The sequence below is a fragment of the Eulemur rufifrons genome, chromosome 9, assembly GCF_041146395.1.
Source record: "Eulemur rufifrons isolate Redbay chromosome 9, OSU_ERuf_1, whole genome shotgun sequence".
Taxonomy (NCBI): Eukaryota; Metazoa; Chordata; class Mammalia; order Primates; family Lemuridae; genus Eulemur; species Eulemur rufifrons.
Window position 1 is genome coordinate 3,021,078 of NC_090991.1, and position 18,634 is coordinate 3,039,711.

An 18,634-nucleotide genomic window follows, 5' to 3' on the forward strand; every position below is an offset into this window, starting at 1 on the left:
TCAGATCAAATGGTAGAAATAAGTCCAACGCTTCCATTATTTGAAATATAAAAAGGGATTTCTCTGTGATATTTTAGTTTTTAAAAAATAAATTATAATAAAATGTTTGGATAGTGGAGTGACAGATGTTTGTTATATTATTTTCTGTGTTTTTAAAAATATTTTCTAAATATTTCTAAGTATCTCCTGGTTTAAAAATATATATTGTTTAAAACAGAGTGAAAGAAAAAAGCCTACTTCACACAGGCATTATTTTTTAAATCTTATTAAAAAGTGAGGAGTAGACGATACACGGTGCTGGCAAGGATGTGGCGCAGCGGGAAGTCGCCTTCGCTGCTGAGGGGGTGCACGGCGGCGGGCTGCTCCTGGACAGCTTGGCAGCTGTTTACAGATCCGAACACACTCTTACTGTAGGACCCAGAAATTGCTCTCCTTGGTCTTCACCCAAATGAGTTGAGAACTTACACCTACACAAAAAGCTGCGCATGGATGCTTATAGCAACTTTATTCATGATTATTTAAACTTGGAAGCAACCAAGATGTCCTTCAATAGGCAAATGGATAAACAAACTGTGGTATATCCGTACAATACAATATTGTTCAACAATAAAAAAGACATTAGCTGTCAGGCCATGAAAAGAAGACTTGGAGGAGCCATGAATGCACATTGCTAAGTGAAATAAGCCCATCTGAAAAGGCCACATACCGTGTGACTCCAGCTATATGACTGCCTTAGTCCATTTGTGCCGCTATAACAAAATACCCGAGACTGGGTAGTTTATAAAGAACAGAAATGTGTTATTCACAGTTCCGGAGGCTGGGAGTCCAGCACCACGGCGCTGGCAGGGTTGGTGTCTGGCGAGGGCTGCTCTCGGCTTCTGTGATGGCGTGTGGTCGCTGTATCCGCCTGGGGGGAAGGGTGCTGTGTCCTCACAAGGTCGGAGGGGACAGAAGCGGTGAAAAAGTGCAAACTCCCGCTGTGGAGCCCTCCTATGAGGGCATCTGACCCCATTCGCCCATTCACGAGGGCTCCACCCCCTCGTGATTGAGGAGGGCTCAATCACTGCCTAAAGGCCACACCTCTTAATACCATCACATTGGCTACTAAGTTTCAACACATGAATTCGGGGGCACACATCCCGACCATGTCAATCTCATTCTGGAAAATCTAAGAATATGGAGACATTTAAAAAGATCAGTGGTTGCCAGGGGTTAATGGGGAGAAAAGGATGAATAGTCGGGGCGCAGAGAATTTTTAGGGCAGTGAAACTACTCTGTATGATACTACAATGGTGGGTACATGTCATGCATTTGTCCAAACCCAAAGAATGTACAACACCAAGAGTGAACCCTAATGTAAACTGTGGACTTCGGTTAATAAAAATCTATCAGTATTGGCTCATCAATTGTAACAAATGTACCACACTGATGCAAAAATTAATAATAGGGGAAACTGTGTGTGTGTATGTGTGTTTGTGTTGGGGGACATATATCAAAACTCTCTGTATTTTCCAATTTTTCTATAAACTACTCTAAAAGATAAAGCTTATTAATTACAAAAAAGTGAGAAGTAAGAATAATAATTTCCTAAACTCTCAAAGAATTATAAAAACATGATCCTTCTGAAAAACAAATGGGATCAAAGAATAGTCTCAATGTTTCAAATAAAATTCCATAAAACAACAGAAGACAAGAAAAAGCAAGCTGCTGACAGAGGGCAGGAAAGGGTGAAAGAGAACAAAATGAAGAAATAGGAAAAGAATGAAAACAATTGAATTTTTTCAGGGATCAACTAGACAGGCTAAAGGAAATGATACACACACTAAAAACTGGAAAGCATCTAAGATTTAAAATTATTATAGAGAACAGTATAGGTATGGAAGACAAAGGAGATATCATGTGTTTATAATTAGTACAGTCATGTCACTTAATGACAGGGATATGTTCTGAGAAATGCATTATGGGCAATTTCATCCTGTGAACATCATGGAGTGAACTTAAACCTACATGGTACAGTCTGCCGCACACCTAGGCTATATGGTGCAGCCTATTGCTCCTGGGCTACAAACCTGCACAGCATCTTACTGTGCTGAGTACTGTAGGCAATTGTAGCATAACAGTAAGTGTGTATGTATCTAAACATAGAAAAGATATAGTAAAATTTTATGGAACCACTGTCGTATGCATGGTCCTTTTGTTGACTAAAATGTTGTCATGTGGAACATGACAGTATTCTGGGAAAAAAAAATAAGAACAAAACAAACAAAATAGAAAATAATAAAAATCTGAGTCAAAGTTTTGCACAAGCATGTTTTGCAAACTTCTACCCTTAAATTCAACCCTAAAGATGCCACAGAGGCAAGAGATCCCAGACTTCATGGTGGGGAAAACATAAAAAGCTTTTGGAAGGTAGAATGTTTTTGTGTTTCAGGGTGGGAGAGAAATGGTACCCTAAAGTAGAAGAGGGCCAGTTGCTACAATAGGAAATAGGCCAGGACAGAACTCCTTCCATGATACCTATTCCCCACCACCTCCTCTGACAAATAGGTTGCCATGTAGGCACACAACACTTAGAGATAATAGTACCCTGAGCTCAGGTACTTGCAGTTTTCCTGAGGTGGGGTCGTTTGAATTGGTAGGCAGGAGGCTATATAGGTAATAGTTGAACTCCATTTATAAAGCCACAGTCCCTACCACAACCACCCACTAAAAAACATGGCGGAGTACATGCTAGGAGCTGGGAGTCTGTCCTTCTCAGCTACATATTACCAGCTAAGTAGCTGACAGCCTCCAGAAGCATGAGTTCACTGAGAAAAAATAGACAATTGAGACATGCAAACCAGTAGTCAAAACAATTAGACGTACGTATATAACATATACGGTGGTTAAAATCAAGTACTTAATAGAGGTGTTAAATAACTGAATGGACACAAAAAATGAATGAGCAACATTCTATGCCAGCAGAGAGCAGAACTGGTTTCATGAAACTATAAGTGGAAAAGAAAATAGTATAGTATAACCCAAGAATTTTGTATCCAATTTTTTTCACCAAGTATAAAAAGACAACAGACAGACATTCTCAAGCAGGCAAGACTTCAAAAAGTACAGCATCCATGAATGTTGCTTCTCTAAACAACAATAATGAACAACAATAACCAAAAATGAAGCTCTCAGATTTCCTGGCTCCCTTGGATCACATAAAAAGAGTGGAGGACTCATAGAATTGTAGTTAATTATAGTTGAGCATAAATAATATCGATCTTGATAAAGTATACACTAGTTAATTTTTTTAAAGTTAATTTTTGGTGAAAGCAAGTATGTGTGCTAATTTACCCACTATTCAAAGCAAAGAGTGAATAAAGACTATCTATAAGTAAAATATATCATTTTAAGAAATGACTCCAGATACATGGATTTTATTTTCTGAACGTTAGAGGTACCTTTTAGGAAACTATACTCCCAGGAATAAAGAAACATTTATAATCTTTTTTTTTTTTCATTTTTAAATTGAAGTTATCTATAGTCAGCATTTTTAAAAAACACACACTGGTAGGGAAGGATCACACATATCATGGCAGAACATTGCTATTTAATTCTCCCGTTTGGAAAAAAAAGGGAAGAGGTAATGTGTACTTTTTCGCTTGTGTTTGCATATAAGATTTAGCACAGTGGTTGCCTCTGGAGAGAGAGACTTGGGGTTTGGGATCAGAGAGAGTCAGACTCCATATTTCTTACAAATTTGACTTTTTTTCATGACTTTTGTAATTTTTTTATCATTAAAGAAAAAACTAGCTTAATAAAGAGGAAATAATAAGTGAAAAATAGGATTGTGTTTGGGTGACAATGGGAACATACCGTAGAGAGGGAGGGACACAGGTTGGGTACAGGGGACATGTGCCAGATGCACATTAACCAACACGTACAGGACACACACCTGTAGGAGGGAAGAGGAGGAAGCAGGTGTGGGCAGAGGGAGAAGTCCAGCTGGGATACAGGCCCAACATCCTTTGCTAACCCCACAGAAAGCTCTGGCTCTCAGACGGCCCTTCAGAGACATCCGGAGTTGAGCTGGGAGGACCAGGCCCTTATCCCCTACATCAGTCATTGGCTGGGCGCCACCCTGGGAAGGGGCAGGCCCTTCGGTCTACTTGCTCTCTGCAGTGGTGGAGTGGAGGACAGCTGGAGGCTGTGCACTGATAGCACGCCGGTAGCTGCCACAGAAAGTCTTCACTAACGGGGTCCGGTGACACATCAGTGTCCACCACAGGGAGAATGATGACTCAGAGACAAGGAGATGGGGAGATGCCCAGAGGCAAGCAAGGCTGAGATGCAGAACCCTAACCGGGTCACTCTCTGTCGGGGCTGGCCTGCAGCTTCCACCACTGTGACAAAAGGGAAGAAGGGGGGTTTGAGGAGGTGCCAATGGTGTGTGGGTTTGGTGGTACAAGGTGTAGACAATCCCCAGTCAGTGACTGTGTTCTCAAAGAAGCTTTGAGAAATGCTGTCTCTTGTAGGAGAGAAGGTTAAGAAACACTCGTTTCAGAGATTTGGAAAATGGGCTTTCTGGAGACACTCAGGAGGGTTGTAGGCCACCCTTATGTGTCCATAGGAGGTCTGCGGTGGGAAAATTAAATTGGGACCAGTCATCTCTGCCACATGCCTTCCTCCATCAACTCAGTGGCTCAGGCCAGGAAAGTTAAAGGCGGAGATGGCCTGGAGGACTTCCAGTGCTGGGAAGGTATACCGGAGGGAGACAGGGGCTGGCAGCGTTTTCGGGAGAGGACAAATGGAGGACCACTGACCCACAGTGGTACTGAGGCTCAGAGGGGTTTTGCAATTTGACCAGATTAGGAGATCAATGCAGCGCTGCTGTGTCATGTGTCAGGGACCTGGCAGGGAAGGCACCACACCCTTCCACTGGGCAGCTGGAGGACAGTATAATGAAAGGTCTACTTGCAAAGGTGCTGGAGGAGGAGAGGACACGCAGGAACAGCACAGCGCCTTGGCTCTGGTCAGGGGAGCAATCTTGACCACACTAGGCCTGAAGGGGCGAGGGGGACAGTCCTGGCCCGGCGGTGTGGAGAGGACTTCCTGACAGGAGCTGGGACTTCCAGGGTAGGGAAGCAGCCAGCCCTCCACGACCCTGCCAGGAGAGAACTCGGGGCACAGATACCTCTCCCTCAGTCTCCCCACCGCCCCATTCCCTGCTCCCTTCTCCAGGAGGTCAGGGAGCCTCCCAGCCCAGAGCCGGATGCAACGTGGAGGAAGGATTTGGAATCAGCGCGCAACCTAACTTCTAACGACACAAGCCACCAAACCAATCTGAGCACCATACTTCTTTTATCATTAATACAAGAGCAGTCAGCTCTCTCCTGTGGTCTGCAGAGGGTTCTTGTACACGGCAGCGCTGACTGTGACAATGCCCAAAATAGGGGTGGAGGGTCCAACTCGGGCTGGGGGGCGGGGTGCACGTTTCCCAAGGCGCAGGCTCTGGGATGCCTTTCTTTCCTGTCGGTGCAGCCCTCTGGCCACTCTTCACAAAGGATTTCTCATCCCCGCCTTCTGCTTGGCCAGCGGCATCCCAGGGGCTGGGCAGACGCCACCTCTGGCCAGTGGCTCCCCGAGCGGAGCAGCGTCCCTGGCCCTCGAGGGGAAGGCGCTGTCGCGGCGTCCGGGACATCAGGAGGCTCGGGCGGCCGCAGAGGCTCCTCGGAGCGCCGGGAGGCACCACGGGAGTCAGAGTGGAGGGCAAGTCCCCTCCCCGGCGCGCTCCGGGCCACTCGGCAGCCGCGCGGCCCGGGCCGGAGCGCTCCCTGGCGGGCGGGCACCGGAGCGGCTGCCGCGTGGACCGCGCTCCCCGCCGGCCGCAGGAGCAGGGCGCAGCGAGCTCGCAGTTGCTAATCCCCGAGGGTCGCCTCGCTGGCTGGGGGCGCGGGAGGTGGGCCCGGGTACCGGTGGCAGGAACTGGGGCTCTGGGCCACCGGCCCGGCAGCCCCAGGAAATGCCGGTTTCCGGATCCAGCAGGGGCCGTGGGGACGCCTGGCCCGGGAAGGCCGGGGGCGTAGACGGAGGGGCCATAAGGCTTGAGCAGCTGCGGGGCCTCCCATCCCAGCCTAGGATGGGGGGAACCTCAGGCGGAAAATACTGCAGCGTCTTTTGGCTCAAGTCCCCCACTTTACAGATGTGAAATTTTAGGGCCAGAGGCTGGCCTGGCTGCGGTCATACGATGGGTTATTAGCAGAACCTTTGGGAGCTGGGGAAGGACAGGACCCTGAGGCGACCCTGACCTTCTATAGGAGACGGGCTGCCTCCCAGATTAGAGTGCTGGTTGGGCACCGCATCAGGTAATTCAAATAAACAAACATACCGAAATAAAACAGAAACCCGACGTGTGTGCTGGTATTGAATTCTCTCCTTTCTCCATTTTCCTAGTGCAAAATTTTTTAATGTTTATCAGACGTAAAGCTTTCCGTAGGTTTTGGTCGCTGATGCAGGCTCCAAGCGTGGGGGAACCTGCATTAAGGGCGGAGGCCACCAGCTCTGTCCAGGCTTGAGCCTCGGGTTCCCCATCTGCGCAATGGGACGGTGACAGGCAAGGCGCTTGCCGAGGGCCGACCCAGAGCGACTGCCGCCCGTGGGGACTTTGGGACTCGGCCTGGGACTCCCCAGCGCAATGGGAGGACCAGCCAGGTGGGCGAAAGGGCCAAAGCGCCAGGTGGCGGCCCAGGCCTTCCTCTAGCGCAGGGCGGTTTCCTAGCCCGCCCGGGGCTGCCCAGGCCGGGGATGACCGACCGACCTTGGGCGGCGGAGGCCCCTCGGTGTTGCCCGCACCGGGAACTCCCGCTTGTTCCTAGCAGTGGGGATGGAATGAACGCCGGGTGGGACCGGCCGGCGACTTAGCTCTGGGGCGCTCAGCTCCGCGTCGCACTCAGGGCAATTTCCGACGCCCACATCTCTTCTTCCACGCCCTCCCTCCTTCCCTTCCCTTCACCCCCGGAAAAAGGAAATGCTAAATATGCCCAGCGGCCTCGATTTGTAATCGCTCTCTTACTGGACTTTGCTTACCCTCAGGGCGGCGATTTTTTTTTTTTTTGTTAATTAAGATCGTCAAAGTCCTTAAAACACTGTAAGATTCACACCCAGTCAGGCCTGCAGTTAGCCACACGGGAGCCACAATTAGTCGAACACGCACCTACCTAACATGAATTTCCACCTAAACAACATGAATTTGGAGACGCACCCTTCGGAGACACATTTCTCCCTCACATTCAAAGTAGAGTCGGGCTAGAGCTCAGAAATATATGTGTTTTCGTGTTTTAGAAGTTTAAAATAAATTGATAATATATAAATTGATTTAAAAAATTAAGGATGAATAACTCACTTCCTAGGAACAAACACAACATCCCAGCAAGAGAAGGCAAAAAGGCTGGAAAAAGTTCTCTCCCTGAGACTATAAAAGGGGGAGGAATATCCTCTGTCTGAATTATTTCCCCCTCAACAGTTTTGTAGGCAAATGTCTGGGGCTCAAGGTAGTTATAAAGAGATCGCCGCAGCACAGCCGGGGCGCGTGGGTCCCGCGGTGGCCTCTGGGTCGTCTGAATCCTCCCTGGTCACCGCCGCCACTCGGGCACGTTCTCGGACTGCAAGTATTAAAGTGAGACTGGCTTTCTCAGCTGGCTTCCCACGGAGGGGAATCGGACCCAGGTGGGACTGCAGGGACATTCGGGGACATTTACTCAGGAAGGGAGAGTGCTCGGGGCCGGCTGCTGGCGCCTAGCCCAGGACAGCGCGGTAGAAGGACCCGGGCTCAGGTCGGTTCCGCTGCGTCGACAGTGAAATGCAGCGCGGGCGGTGGTTCCCGGTGAGTCACCTCGTGGGCGACACTCAGCCCCGGGGCCACGCTGGGGTCGCAGTCGGAAGGAACGCTGAGTCCCGGAGCCGTGCGCAGCGGGCATTGGAGGCCCGCGGCCCCCGCAGAAGCCGGGTTACAGGCATCGAAAACTTTCTGAACGCGACCGGGATGAACCTGAGGACACTGAGCTTCCTAACTCCAATCGCCAGGGCAGGAACTCGGCAGAGCGCGGCACCCCTGGCTCGCGCTACCGCCGCCAGCGGTTACAGTTCTTCTCGAGGCGCGCTGACCCGCCCGCACCCCAGGCGGGTCATTTTGCCCAAGAAAATAGGCGAGAGCGGCTTCGAGTGGACTTGGCTACTAAATAAGTGCAACTCCAAACTGACGTTTCATAAAAAAAAAAAAAAAAAAAAAAAAAAAAAAAAAAACCGGTGGCAAAAGACAATACCTAATAATGGGTGTCACAGGTCAGCAAACCAAACTGTCTCCTAAAAGAAGGCGCATGTTGATTTTAATATTTATTCAGGAAAAAGAGAAGATAATTTTCTCAAACCTAACGTCTCCAACAAACTCCCGTCCAGATGAAACTTCCTACACGTGACACACACACAAGCGCTCTCTCGCGCGCGTTTCAGACAGAAAACATTTTAACAGACTTTATCTCCCTGTTAATATCTCCCTTCTCTCCTTCCAACTCCTCAACCTTTTCCTGGCCTTTTGGGAGGCCGGAGAAGAGTTTTCTTGAGAACGGTTTACACGGATTCCAGTTAACCGGCGGGCCAAGGGACATCAACCCCTAGCAAGGAATAAGAAGGAAAGACAAGGGGGGGGAAAGTTGACAGCGATTTCCAAACATGCTTTCCACTCAGACTTCCCGTGCCTGTCCCGGAAGGGTTCCTCTGTGAGTCCCGGGCTTGGGGTGGGTTGGTTCGGGGGTGAGCGCACCTCTGGCCCTGCCCTCCCTCCTCCAACCCTTCCCTACTCGGCAACACGTACACACCACGAGCCTGCCTGCGAAATATTTGGATGGGGACTCACATCCTGACATCTGGGCAACTACATCTGGCTCCTGGGGAGAGAGTGCGGAAATGCGCGCGGGTGCAGCAGCGCACCACTCGGCGGGGTAGGACCTCTCTCAGCGCTGGGTCACTGCAGCATTCTTCCCACCATCTGCTCCTGTCACCACCTCTGGTTCCGCCCCTCTGAACCCGCCCCTTGACCCGCAGCCAATAGCGACACCCAACCGCTCTACACCGCCCCGAACCCTTTCCACACCCCCACGTCCCGGGAGCTGGTTGGCTACGGAGCGCTCGGCGAAGCGCCTGCATTTGCATGGCGCTCGGGGTTCCTGGTAGGTAGAGCAGCCTGTCACTCCGGAAGGGCAGGCCCGCCCACTCCACCTCGGTGTCCAGCTCTCTTCCTGCGCAGTTCTCCTCCGCAGCCTCTGCGGGGAAGTGCCGGGGCTGCTCTCAAGGCTCAATTCTTAGGGCTGCGAGGAGGCAGCCCCGGCGTGCGGCCGTACGCACCATCTAGAGTGGCCGGGACGCGGGAGTGCACAGTTCTCCTGGCCCTGAGAGGGTCGTCGCGCCACAGGAGCAGCCCCCTTGGCCAGCAGTTACCGCCGCCCCGACTTTCCGTTCCAGTTGCAGCTCCTCCCGGGCAACATGTCAAGAGCCACCGCCGCTACAGCTGCCGCCGCCACCTGGGGAAGAGCAGCAGCAGCAGCAGCGGCGGCCGCGGGCACGCGGGGGCAATAAAGCAAGCCACCCGGGCGTCCAGCGGGCCGGGGAAGCCTTTCCGCGCTCACTGCTCCGGCGGGACCTGCGCCATGTGCTGAGCCATGTCCCTGGCCGCGCCCGCGGGCAGCGCATGGGGCAGCGCCTGAGCGGCGGCCGATCCTGCCTCGATGTCCCCGGCAGCCTCCTGCCGCAGCCGCCGCCGTCCCCACCGCCGGTGAGGAGGAAGCTCGCGCTGCTCTTCGCCATGCTTTGCGTCTGGCTCTACATGTTCCTGTACTCGTGCGCCGGCTCGTGCGCCGCCGCGCCCGGGCTGCTGCTGCTGGGCTCGGGGTCCCGGGCCGCTCACTCCCCGCCAGCCCTGGCCACTGCTCCGGACGGGACGCTCCCCCGGCTGCCGTTCCGGGGGCCGCCCGTCACTCAGCTGGCTGCGGGGAAGGGGATGGCCGAGGGCGCAGAGAGTCAGGAGGAACAGAGTCCTGAGGCGCAGGACTCCCCCAGCCCCATCTCCAGCTTTTTTAGTGGGTCTGGGAGCAAGCAGCTGCCGCAGGCCATCATCATCGGCGTGAAGAAGGGCGGCACGCGGGCGCTGCTGGAGTTCCTGCGCGTGCACCCCGACGTGCGCGCCGTGGGCGCGGAGCCCCACTTCTTCGACCGCAGCTACGACAAGGGCCTCGCCTGGTACCGGTGAGTTTCGGGGTGCCAGCGGGATCCACACCGTGAGCGAAGGGACACATGGCATAAGATGTGAAAATGACAAGGGGTACAGCTTCGGACCACCGGGGCAGGGAGGGGCGGTGTGGGACAGCGGTGCAGCGCATCCCGCCGGGCGCGGTCCGGGGGAGGCCGGCTCTGTCCTCCCCACAACACACAGAAACTTCTCCCGCAGCGCTAGAGCGCTGGCGGCTCCGTGGTCTATGGTGCCCTGTAATTAATCAGGCGACCTCGCCGCAGGAAAGCGGGGCAGAGACTAAGACCGCACTCAGCGGAAACGAGCTACCCTCTAACCGTGGCAGTGTCCCATGCGAATCGTATTTTATTGCTCGTTTTTGCGTTTTTCCTCGCGGAGCCCGGGACGCTGGGGAGGAGGAGTGTTTTGCGCCTCCCCGGTCGCGGTCTTCTCCCCAAAGCAACTTCTAGAGCCGCTTCTGCTCCCCAGATGGGCGAGGGGGTGGGGGCGGCGGCGTCCCGCCGAGGCCGCAGAGTCTGTTAACTTTCTGTTACAGTCCGCCTTGTTACCGGAACCCGAAGCGGGTCAGACCCGCTTCGCTCGCGAGCCGCCTGGGCTTGGGAGGTGAACTGGGCTGGTGGCCCGGAGCCGGCGCCTGGCGGACGGGCGGGCTGTGCGCCGAGCGTGGAGCGGTGCTGGTCCCTGTCGGGCAAAGGCGCGCATTGCAGCGGTGGGAGCGGCGCGCGGCTTTGAAGGCTCCACAGCGCCCCGGGCACTGCCCGCCGGTTCCGCCTCCTCGGCCTGGGCGCTGGGAGAGCGAGAGCAAGGACGCGTGTCTCCGCGGGCTCTTTACGCGTCGGGGCCAAAGAATATTCAGGGCCCATTGACGGAGAAATGAAAGCTTCGAGGTCGCGGCTTGCGTAAATTCTGTTCTCTGTCGGGTTGCGGGTCAGGTTCCAAAGGGACATTGGCCCCGGGGTTATAATCACGACCTCTGCCCACCGCTTTCTGCAGCTACTGGGCTTTGGAGTGAGCCGTTGGGTTGACCGAGCTCCGGGTGAGGGCTGGTGTGCAGGGTGGTCCAGACTCCGGCCTCCGGAAACCCGGTCTCGGACCAGGACCCAGGCACGCCGCCCCCCCCTCGTCTCTGGCCACCACCCCCACCTCAGCCAGCAAGTCTCCCTAGAGTCCCCGGCACCCCTCCGGGCCCAATTAGCTTCAAAGAGGCTCGGGACTTAGGAAAACAAAGGGGGAAAAGCAAGCTGAACCCCTCTCCCTGTCCCCACCCCACTTTCAGGACCCGGATGGGAAGGAGAGTAAAAGGGGGCTGACCCCGCGGATTACAGCCGCTCCCTTCCCAGCCTCGCCCTCCCCTTTCCCCTTTGTCCTTAATGTTTCTATTATCGTCAGCAGTTGCCCAAGCCTCCGGGTTTACACAGCCGTGGCAGTCACCCTTCCCACCGTCCGAGGGCCGTGTCCTATTGCCGGGACACTGGTGGTGAAGAATAGGGGCTCTGGAGTCCGACGCCCGGATTCACGTCCTGGGCAGTCGCGTGAGCCTCGGTGCTCTCATCTCTGCAGTGGGAATAATGAGGTTCTTGACCCGGCTGGGAAAAGTGAATGCGCTGGCAGTCAGGTGCCTGGCAGGCACGTGGGGGCCTAATTGTTAGCTGTTGTCATCCATTGTATTGTTACTTCTACCACCACCACTCCTCCTCCTCCTGGGACGGTGATTCCAGGGTGGCAGGCTACAACTAGCGCCCTTCCAGGTGGAACCCGCCAGAGCCCGGAGGCAGCCTGGGGTTTTCTGAGATCAGACACACGTGGGGCCGTGTTGGGAGGAACTGGCAGGAAAAGATCTGAGCCCTTAATGTCAGGCGGTTTAGAAGCTCCCGGGGCAAGCTGTGGAAATCCCCACAGGAAGATTCACACGGTCTCATAGGCGGCTGCCCTCTACCTGCCACGTTGCCTTCGACTGACTCGAAAACGCCGACTAAAGAACGAAGTCGCCCTGGACGCCCTCGCCGCGCCTGCAGAGGGGAGCGCGGCGGTGGAGCTTCGGACGGGACCCGCGCCGGGCGGGTGGACCTGGGGGCCGCGGGGACTCCGCCGGGCCGGGGGAGACGGTAGGGTCATCCTCCTTCCGAGCCATCTCCCTGAACTGAGGATCTGGACTGCCCGGACCAGGAGGCACAGGGCCCGCAGCGGCGACCCGGCGGCCGGAGGAGCAAACTGCAAATGCCGCGACTGGCCCCAAACGCCGAGTTCCTTCCTAGACTGCCCAGCAGCGCCTGGCGCGGCCACAGAGTTAGTGGATTTCTTTAAGGAAAAAAAAATGTTTTAAATGCTTTCTGCTTAATTGACATTTTTAATTAATAGAGAATAATTAATGGATGTCTGGGCAAAAGTATAGACTTCACAATTATTTTGAAGGCTGTTTTTTAAACTTGAAACGGACCCGCCGGGAGGAGACGCCTGAGCCCGAGCGCTTACCTAAAATCCAGCTCCCAGAACGCACCCTTCGCCCTCGCCAGGTTCCCTCTGCTCGGCCAAGCCCAGCTTCTCTCCAGAGGTGTGTTCCTTCGCACCTCCGCCCGGTCCGCACAGTCGCCGGCCAATTGGAGAAGAGTATAAGTAATAATTAACAGAGAGAGCTGCAATTCAGAAGGGTGGTTAAAACAAGTCCTTAAAACTAGAACATACGAGAGAGGGGAGACATTTGGAAAGCATTTGAGACCAAAAACTGTGAGCATGAATGGTTGAGTCCGAGGATCGCATCATCATCTGTTGGAGAACGAGGTCGTGGCTGTGGCTGCCAGTCGTTAATAAGTTTAATCGGTTGATACACAGCTCTGCTAGTGGCCTAACCAGTAGCCCAGGGCCCGGACCGATTTGCATGACGTCTGGGAATTTGACTGCAGTTCCTTCTACTTGGCATAAGGAGACACCATCAGACCGATCAGGAGGGGTCATGGAGGGCGACACTCACCGAGGCGGAGGCGCAGAGCTGACCCCGCCACTGGAGCCTTTCCCCCTCCTTAACCGCTGCAAAAACCAAACGCTCCAGTACGGGCTGTCCATTTGCACTGGAACCCGAGTTTGCTTTAGTCTGGGTTTACCTTTCCAGTTCATTGTCCAGCTCTTTCAGTCAGGCCTCCCAGACCTAGCAGGTGCTGATAAGGACTCCACTGAGTGGCTCATCAGGCCTGGTGCATCTGGCCTTCTGTTCCACGGGTGTGATGGTGTTCGAGAAATATGGGACTGTGGTCCAGAACTTCATGCATTGTGAAGCAACCCCTCCCCACATTTAGGCTTGGAATATTGATTTCAACTTTGAATGGTCAAAAATTAAATATGTAATTTTTAAAGTGTCTCTGCGATTTGACTTAAATTCTGGTAGATTTTAAAAAATTTCAATGACCTCAGTTTGGAAATGAAGCTAGCCAAATATTGTGTAATTATTTGTTGTACAGAAGCATGCCTTAGATTTTATAGTGGCAGAAATTCCTTCCCCACCTTGACTGACTCCCTTTTCCACTTTTGGTTGTACAAAATAAGCTGACACTTCAATGCTGTCGCCAACATTAAACAAAGTAGTGTGTGTGTGTGTGTGTGTGTGTGTGTCTGTGTGTGCACTTTAATGTTGGTAGCTAACTCTTACTGAATGTTTTCCCTATGTGCCAGGCACTGTTTCAAGTTTTACAGGATTAGCAAATTTAATCCTCATTACAGTTCTATGAAGTAGATACTTTTACAGATGAGGAAACACAGGCACAGAGACGTTAAACAACTTGCCTAAGATCTCACAGCTGTAAAATGACAAAGCTAATATACCAACCCAGGCAGTTGTGCTCCAGAGATTATTCTGTGCTGTGCTCCCTTGCAAACAAAACATGATATTTGTCCTATGTCATGATTCCAAAACTGGGTTTGCTTTGAAAAAGTTTTGACAGTTTTCTGATGTGCCTTCGGTGTGGATTGTACACTTTGTCATTCACTTTAAAAGAATATCAACTCCAAAACAAACTATATCTTAAGTTGGTTTATAACTAGAGTGAGGATACTCACACTACCACTGTGAGTGGTGTATTTCTCTGCATAGGACTGTTAGAAAGGAAACATTAAAATGACAAAATTATCCCTCAAGTATAGAAACTGAGAAAACATAGTGTCTCTTCTGATTTATTCTCTGGCATTTGCCCTTTTTAAGGCTGGGAGGTGTGGGAGGACATAGGGTTAACTGACATGTTCCAGAACTTCTTGGAATTAATTTATTCATTTAAAAAAACAGAGTGCCTCCAAAATAAGACTGAATAATTAACTTGTGCTGATTAACCAGAAGACAATTATAGCTAACACTTTGAGGAGATTCCTTTAGAATGATATTCTAAAGCCCAATAACTTCAGAAATCTCTCTTGAAGGCTAATAGCTGAAAATAGCAATTTTCCTACATTTTTTAAATCAACAGATGCTGAGAAAACAAAATTCCCCTGTATTTTCCTAGTCTCTTTCTAAAAACCTGGTGGCAAAGACTGTTTCTGTCTTCACTGAGGGAAATTTAAGATAAGATCTGATTGAGGATAATCTGTTTTGAAGTAATTGCACTTTCTCAGTCTTGGAGTTTAAACCAAGTATGTAACTCACTTCCAAGCTTCTGGGTGAAGATCAAAAATCTACATTTATATGCAACAATTTGAAATACAAACCATCATGTTACAAAGCTGTCAAGATTTATTAGCAAGACAGTGTAGCATGTGTTGAACTCTGTTTTTAATTAGGCACCTAAATTAGACCATAAAATGGTTGATTAATCTTTTACAAGTTGAGGGGAAAATATAACATAAATTAACCTAATCATAAGTGTTTTCCCAGATGCTCTGAGTTAATAAAATAGTCAATATTTAATAACAAACTATTTGTTTTAGATAAATAAAATGCCAAAATATATGAATTAAATTATACTTATTATCTTCCAAATGATATGTTGTTATCTGAACAGGTCTCTAAAAATTAGGTTCCAGTCCATGTCTTAAAAAATATTTATCAAAATAGAATACTACAATTCGGAATTAAATGCTGGCTAAACTAGATTTTGCTTTTTTAATGGAACCTGATCATTGAAATTTTATAATTTAATGTAGACTAATATTTCTGGAAGATATTTTCCGAGCTGAAGTTATATGGTTTGAAATTTCAAAGTGATTTGTCACAGCTTCTGTGTTTCTAGTTTGGTATTTTATTTTTGTTTGAAGAAAAACTTTTTGATATTTTAAAAAGTCAGTATGTCATAAAACTTCATTCCAAATATGTATGCTAATTTACCTTTTTGTTTAAAACATATTGTAGGAACATACGGTTTTCTGGTTGTGTGAAATGACTCTTTGAATCACTAAAATTATAATTAAAAGTTCACCAGGAATTTTAGAAAAACAAACCCACCAGTCAGCTATGAATCAGGGAGGTGGCATTTATTTAAAGCTTCAGAACTGAAATACGTGACTCAGACTACTTGCCGACTAGTTTCTATGTCAGTAGTTTTTTGAATACTTTATGTTCTCACTCTATGAACATGGAAATTAAGTTGATTGACAGAAACACAAAATGCTCACTCTAAAGGCAGAGGATAATGAGCATTTCTTTTGCTGTGAATAGAGTTAGTTTCCAAATAGGGCGCTACCTCTTTCATTTAACAGTCGATGGTTTCAGATAGTAAAGGAAATTTCAGTCCTAAGCTGTTGGGATAGCCAGGAATCCCAGCAAAATGAATCCCCCAAGTATGTGGCATATTTTCAAGGGTAATGAAAACAATATGCTGCCTACCTCGAATGAAAACATTTACCAGGACCAAAAAGAAATGAAATACTGATACCTTTGAAAACTAATTGTGAGTAGAGCATGAAACTTTTTTTATATTTAAAATATTATCTTGTTAGAGCTCTCATATTTCTCTCAAACTATGCCAAAATCAAACTAACTTCAAATAAAATCGATGTTATTGGATGTTGATTTTTATTTCTGATTTTTCTTGTCAAGAGATTTGGGGAAAAGTTTAGGATGTGAAGAGCAATTACCATCTTAATAACACGATAATAAATAATTTTTATTGCAGCCAAGAGGCTATGTGTTAAAATACTGCTAATGCTAATAAAATCCACCATTTTCTTTGTACATAGATGAGTGGTATTCATTTCCCTTATATCTATATCTTAACTTCTTTTAAATACACATTCATACACCTAACTGTGACTTGAAAATATTAAAAATAGCTTAAGTTTCTAGATCATTCAAAAAATTTACTTCATTGTGTCATAGATGAAACATGTTTAAATAGCAAAGTTGTACTACAGTCTTTGCCTCCCAAAGAGTGCTGTTTTTTAAAATTATGAGTGCCTATCTGTAGAGATAGAGCTGGTTAGAATACTGGCAGACAGTAGTTCATATTTTCTGGATATTAAAAAAAAGTACACAACACCACACATTGTTGGTCTAAGATATTTTTCTTCTAAACATGGCAAATGTGAAAAAAAAAAAAAAAAGACTCTGGTTTAGCACCAAGTTGATTGTATTTCAGCCCAGACTCTTTCTTGCCAAGGGGGTCACTGCTTTTAAATAAGTTTGACTGGAATGTGAACGATTCCATGTGTGTTCCTCAAGCACCTTGGGGTGTATGATTCAGAATCCGTTTTCTCCCAAGTCTCTGCTCCACACTGCTTAACACGGTTACATTTGCTTAGAAACCCATGAAATGCTGAAAAATGGTTCTGGGCAATATGAGGTTTGAAGCAGCAAATGGAGAGTGAAAAAACATTGGGAAGAAAAGTGAGAAGAAAGAGATTTTTTTTTTTTTTTTCTGGAACACTCTTGTGTCAATGAATGGAGTGGGGTGGGTGAGAGGAAAGAGCCGCCCCCCTTTTTCTGGTCTGGTGACAGAAAAGTCCAACATGGCCCCAGGGCCCCCCCCCCCCCGACATTGCCACGTGTCTGTTCCCTTCTGGCAGCTAGAGGAGCGTTCGCGGGGACACTCGGTCCTCAAGGGGGACCAAGGGCGCGGCCAGTGGCCGAGAAAATGGCTCCGGGGCTGCCCGGCCTCGGGGATCGGTCAGCGCGGTCCCTGTGTCGCCTGAGACCACTGCATCTCGCCCGACGGCCGCCGAGCCCCAGGACAGATGGCGGAGCTTCCCGGTGCTGGGGGCGGGGCCGGAGGCCAGGCTGGGGGCCGCCCCGGCCACTGCCGCGCGGGTCCTCGGCCCCGCCACGTGACCAGCCCGCGCCCCAGCCTCACCTGTTGGGCTGAGCCTCTCCGAGCGGCCCGCACTCGCGGTGGGAGGTGCCGGTGGGACCTGTCCGCGCGCTGATTGGCCGGATCGGCTGCCGGGAGACCAATGGTGTCCCGCCTGTGTGAAAGCCCCGCCCAGAGGGGCGGGCAGAGAGGACGCGCCCCGCCCCGCCGGGGGACCAGACTGTCCCAGGGCTCCGTGGCGCTGCGTTGCCGCCGAGTTAGTCCTGAGCCTCCATCGCCTTCTCAGCCGAGCTTATCTGCTGATCTGTTGTAGTCTCTTCTTTTCTTTCCTCTTTGCCCTGTCTACACCCTCCTGCGCAAACTCTCTTGCTCTCTGGAGCGGAGGTGTCTTTTCTCGGAATGCTCATCCCTGTCCACTGACGGTCAGACCGGCCTGCCTTCCTGGCGTCCGCGGCTGTCAGGACGTGGGCCTGAGTGGATTCTTTAGGGCCGGAGGAGGACGCTTTGTCTTCTTAGGGCTTTATTTTGGGGCAGGGAAGAGGGAGGGGTTGCTGGCAAGGCAGTGAATCAATTGAATCAGTTTCCAACTAGCATGTTTCTCTTTTTCTCCCTCCCTTCCCCCCGCCCCCTTTTCTCTTTGGGGAAGGGAAATGGGTAACCCGGGGCTCACCCACTGCTGTAATAGGTGCCTGTAAGACGATTCAGCAAATTAAATAGATAACTAAAAAGAACTTCATTTCCACAATTTGGTCCGTTAAATAACAGGATGAAGAGAGAAGTGGGAAGGAGTTGGATGCAGAGGAGAGGAGGGAACGGAAAAGACCAGTAACTCTTAAGCCCCCTTGGCATTCCTGAATGTCACCTGGATTAAGACCAAGTGGCCCGTTGCTTTCCCCAGCACCTTCCTCCCTACTCCCCAAGTCCCCCTGGCACACACTCTGGCTCATCCTCCCCTCGGGCCCTGTGCCCACAGCGTGGGTGGGAAGGGGCCTCATCTCGTGGGCACTGACAATCTCACCCCTCCAGTGCTGCCCAAGGTGCACTCAGCCTGCAAAAGCCTCCTCCTCTCAGGATGGCCTTCCTCCATGGCACTGAGAAGTCTGCTGTGGATTTGAAAGAGGAAACCTTTTTTTCT

General features: G+C 50.4%; 1 protein-coding gene across 2 annotated transcripts in view; it reads left to right on the forward strand.

Moving 5' to 3' along the window:
• Window positions 1–8,430: 8,430 nt before the first annotated feature.
• Window positions 8,431–18,634, forward strand: part of LOC138391859 (heparan sulfate glucosamine 3-O-sulfotransferase 3B1) — a 41,486-nt gene continuing 31,282 nt past the window's right edge. For both annotated transcript variants that reach the window (XR_011234879.1, XM_069481877.1), the window contains exon 1: window positions 8,431–10,275. Coding sequence is in view for 1 of the 2 variants with exons in the window: in XM_069481877.1 (XP_069337978.1) it covers window positions 9,722–10,275 (554 nt within the window). In the remaining variant the exon portion in view is untranslated. The remainder of the gene's footprint in view (window positions 10,276–18,634) is intronic.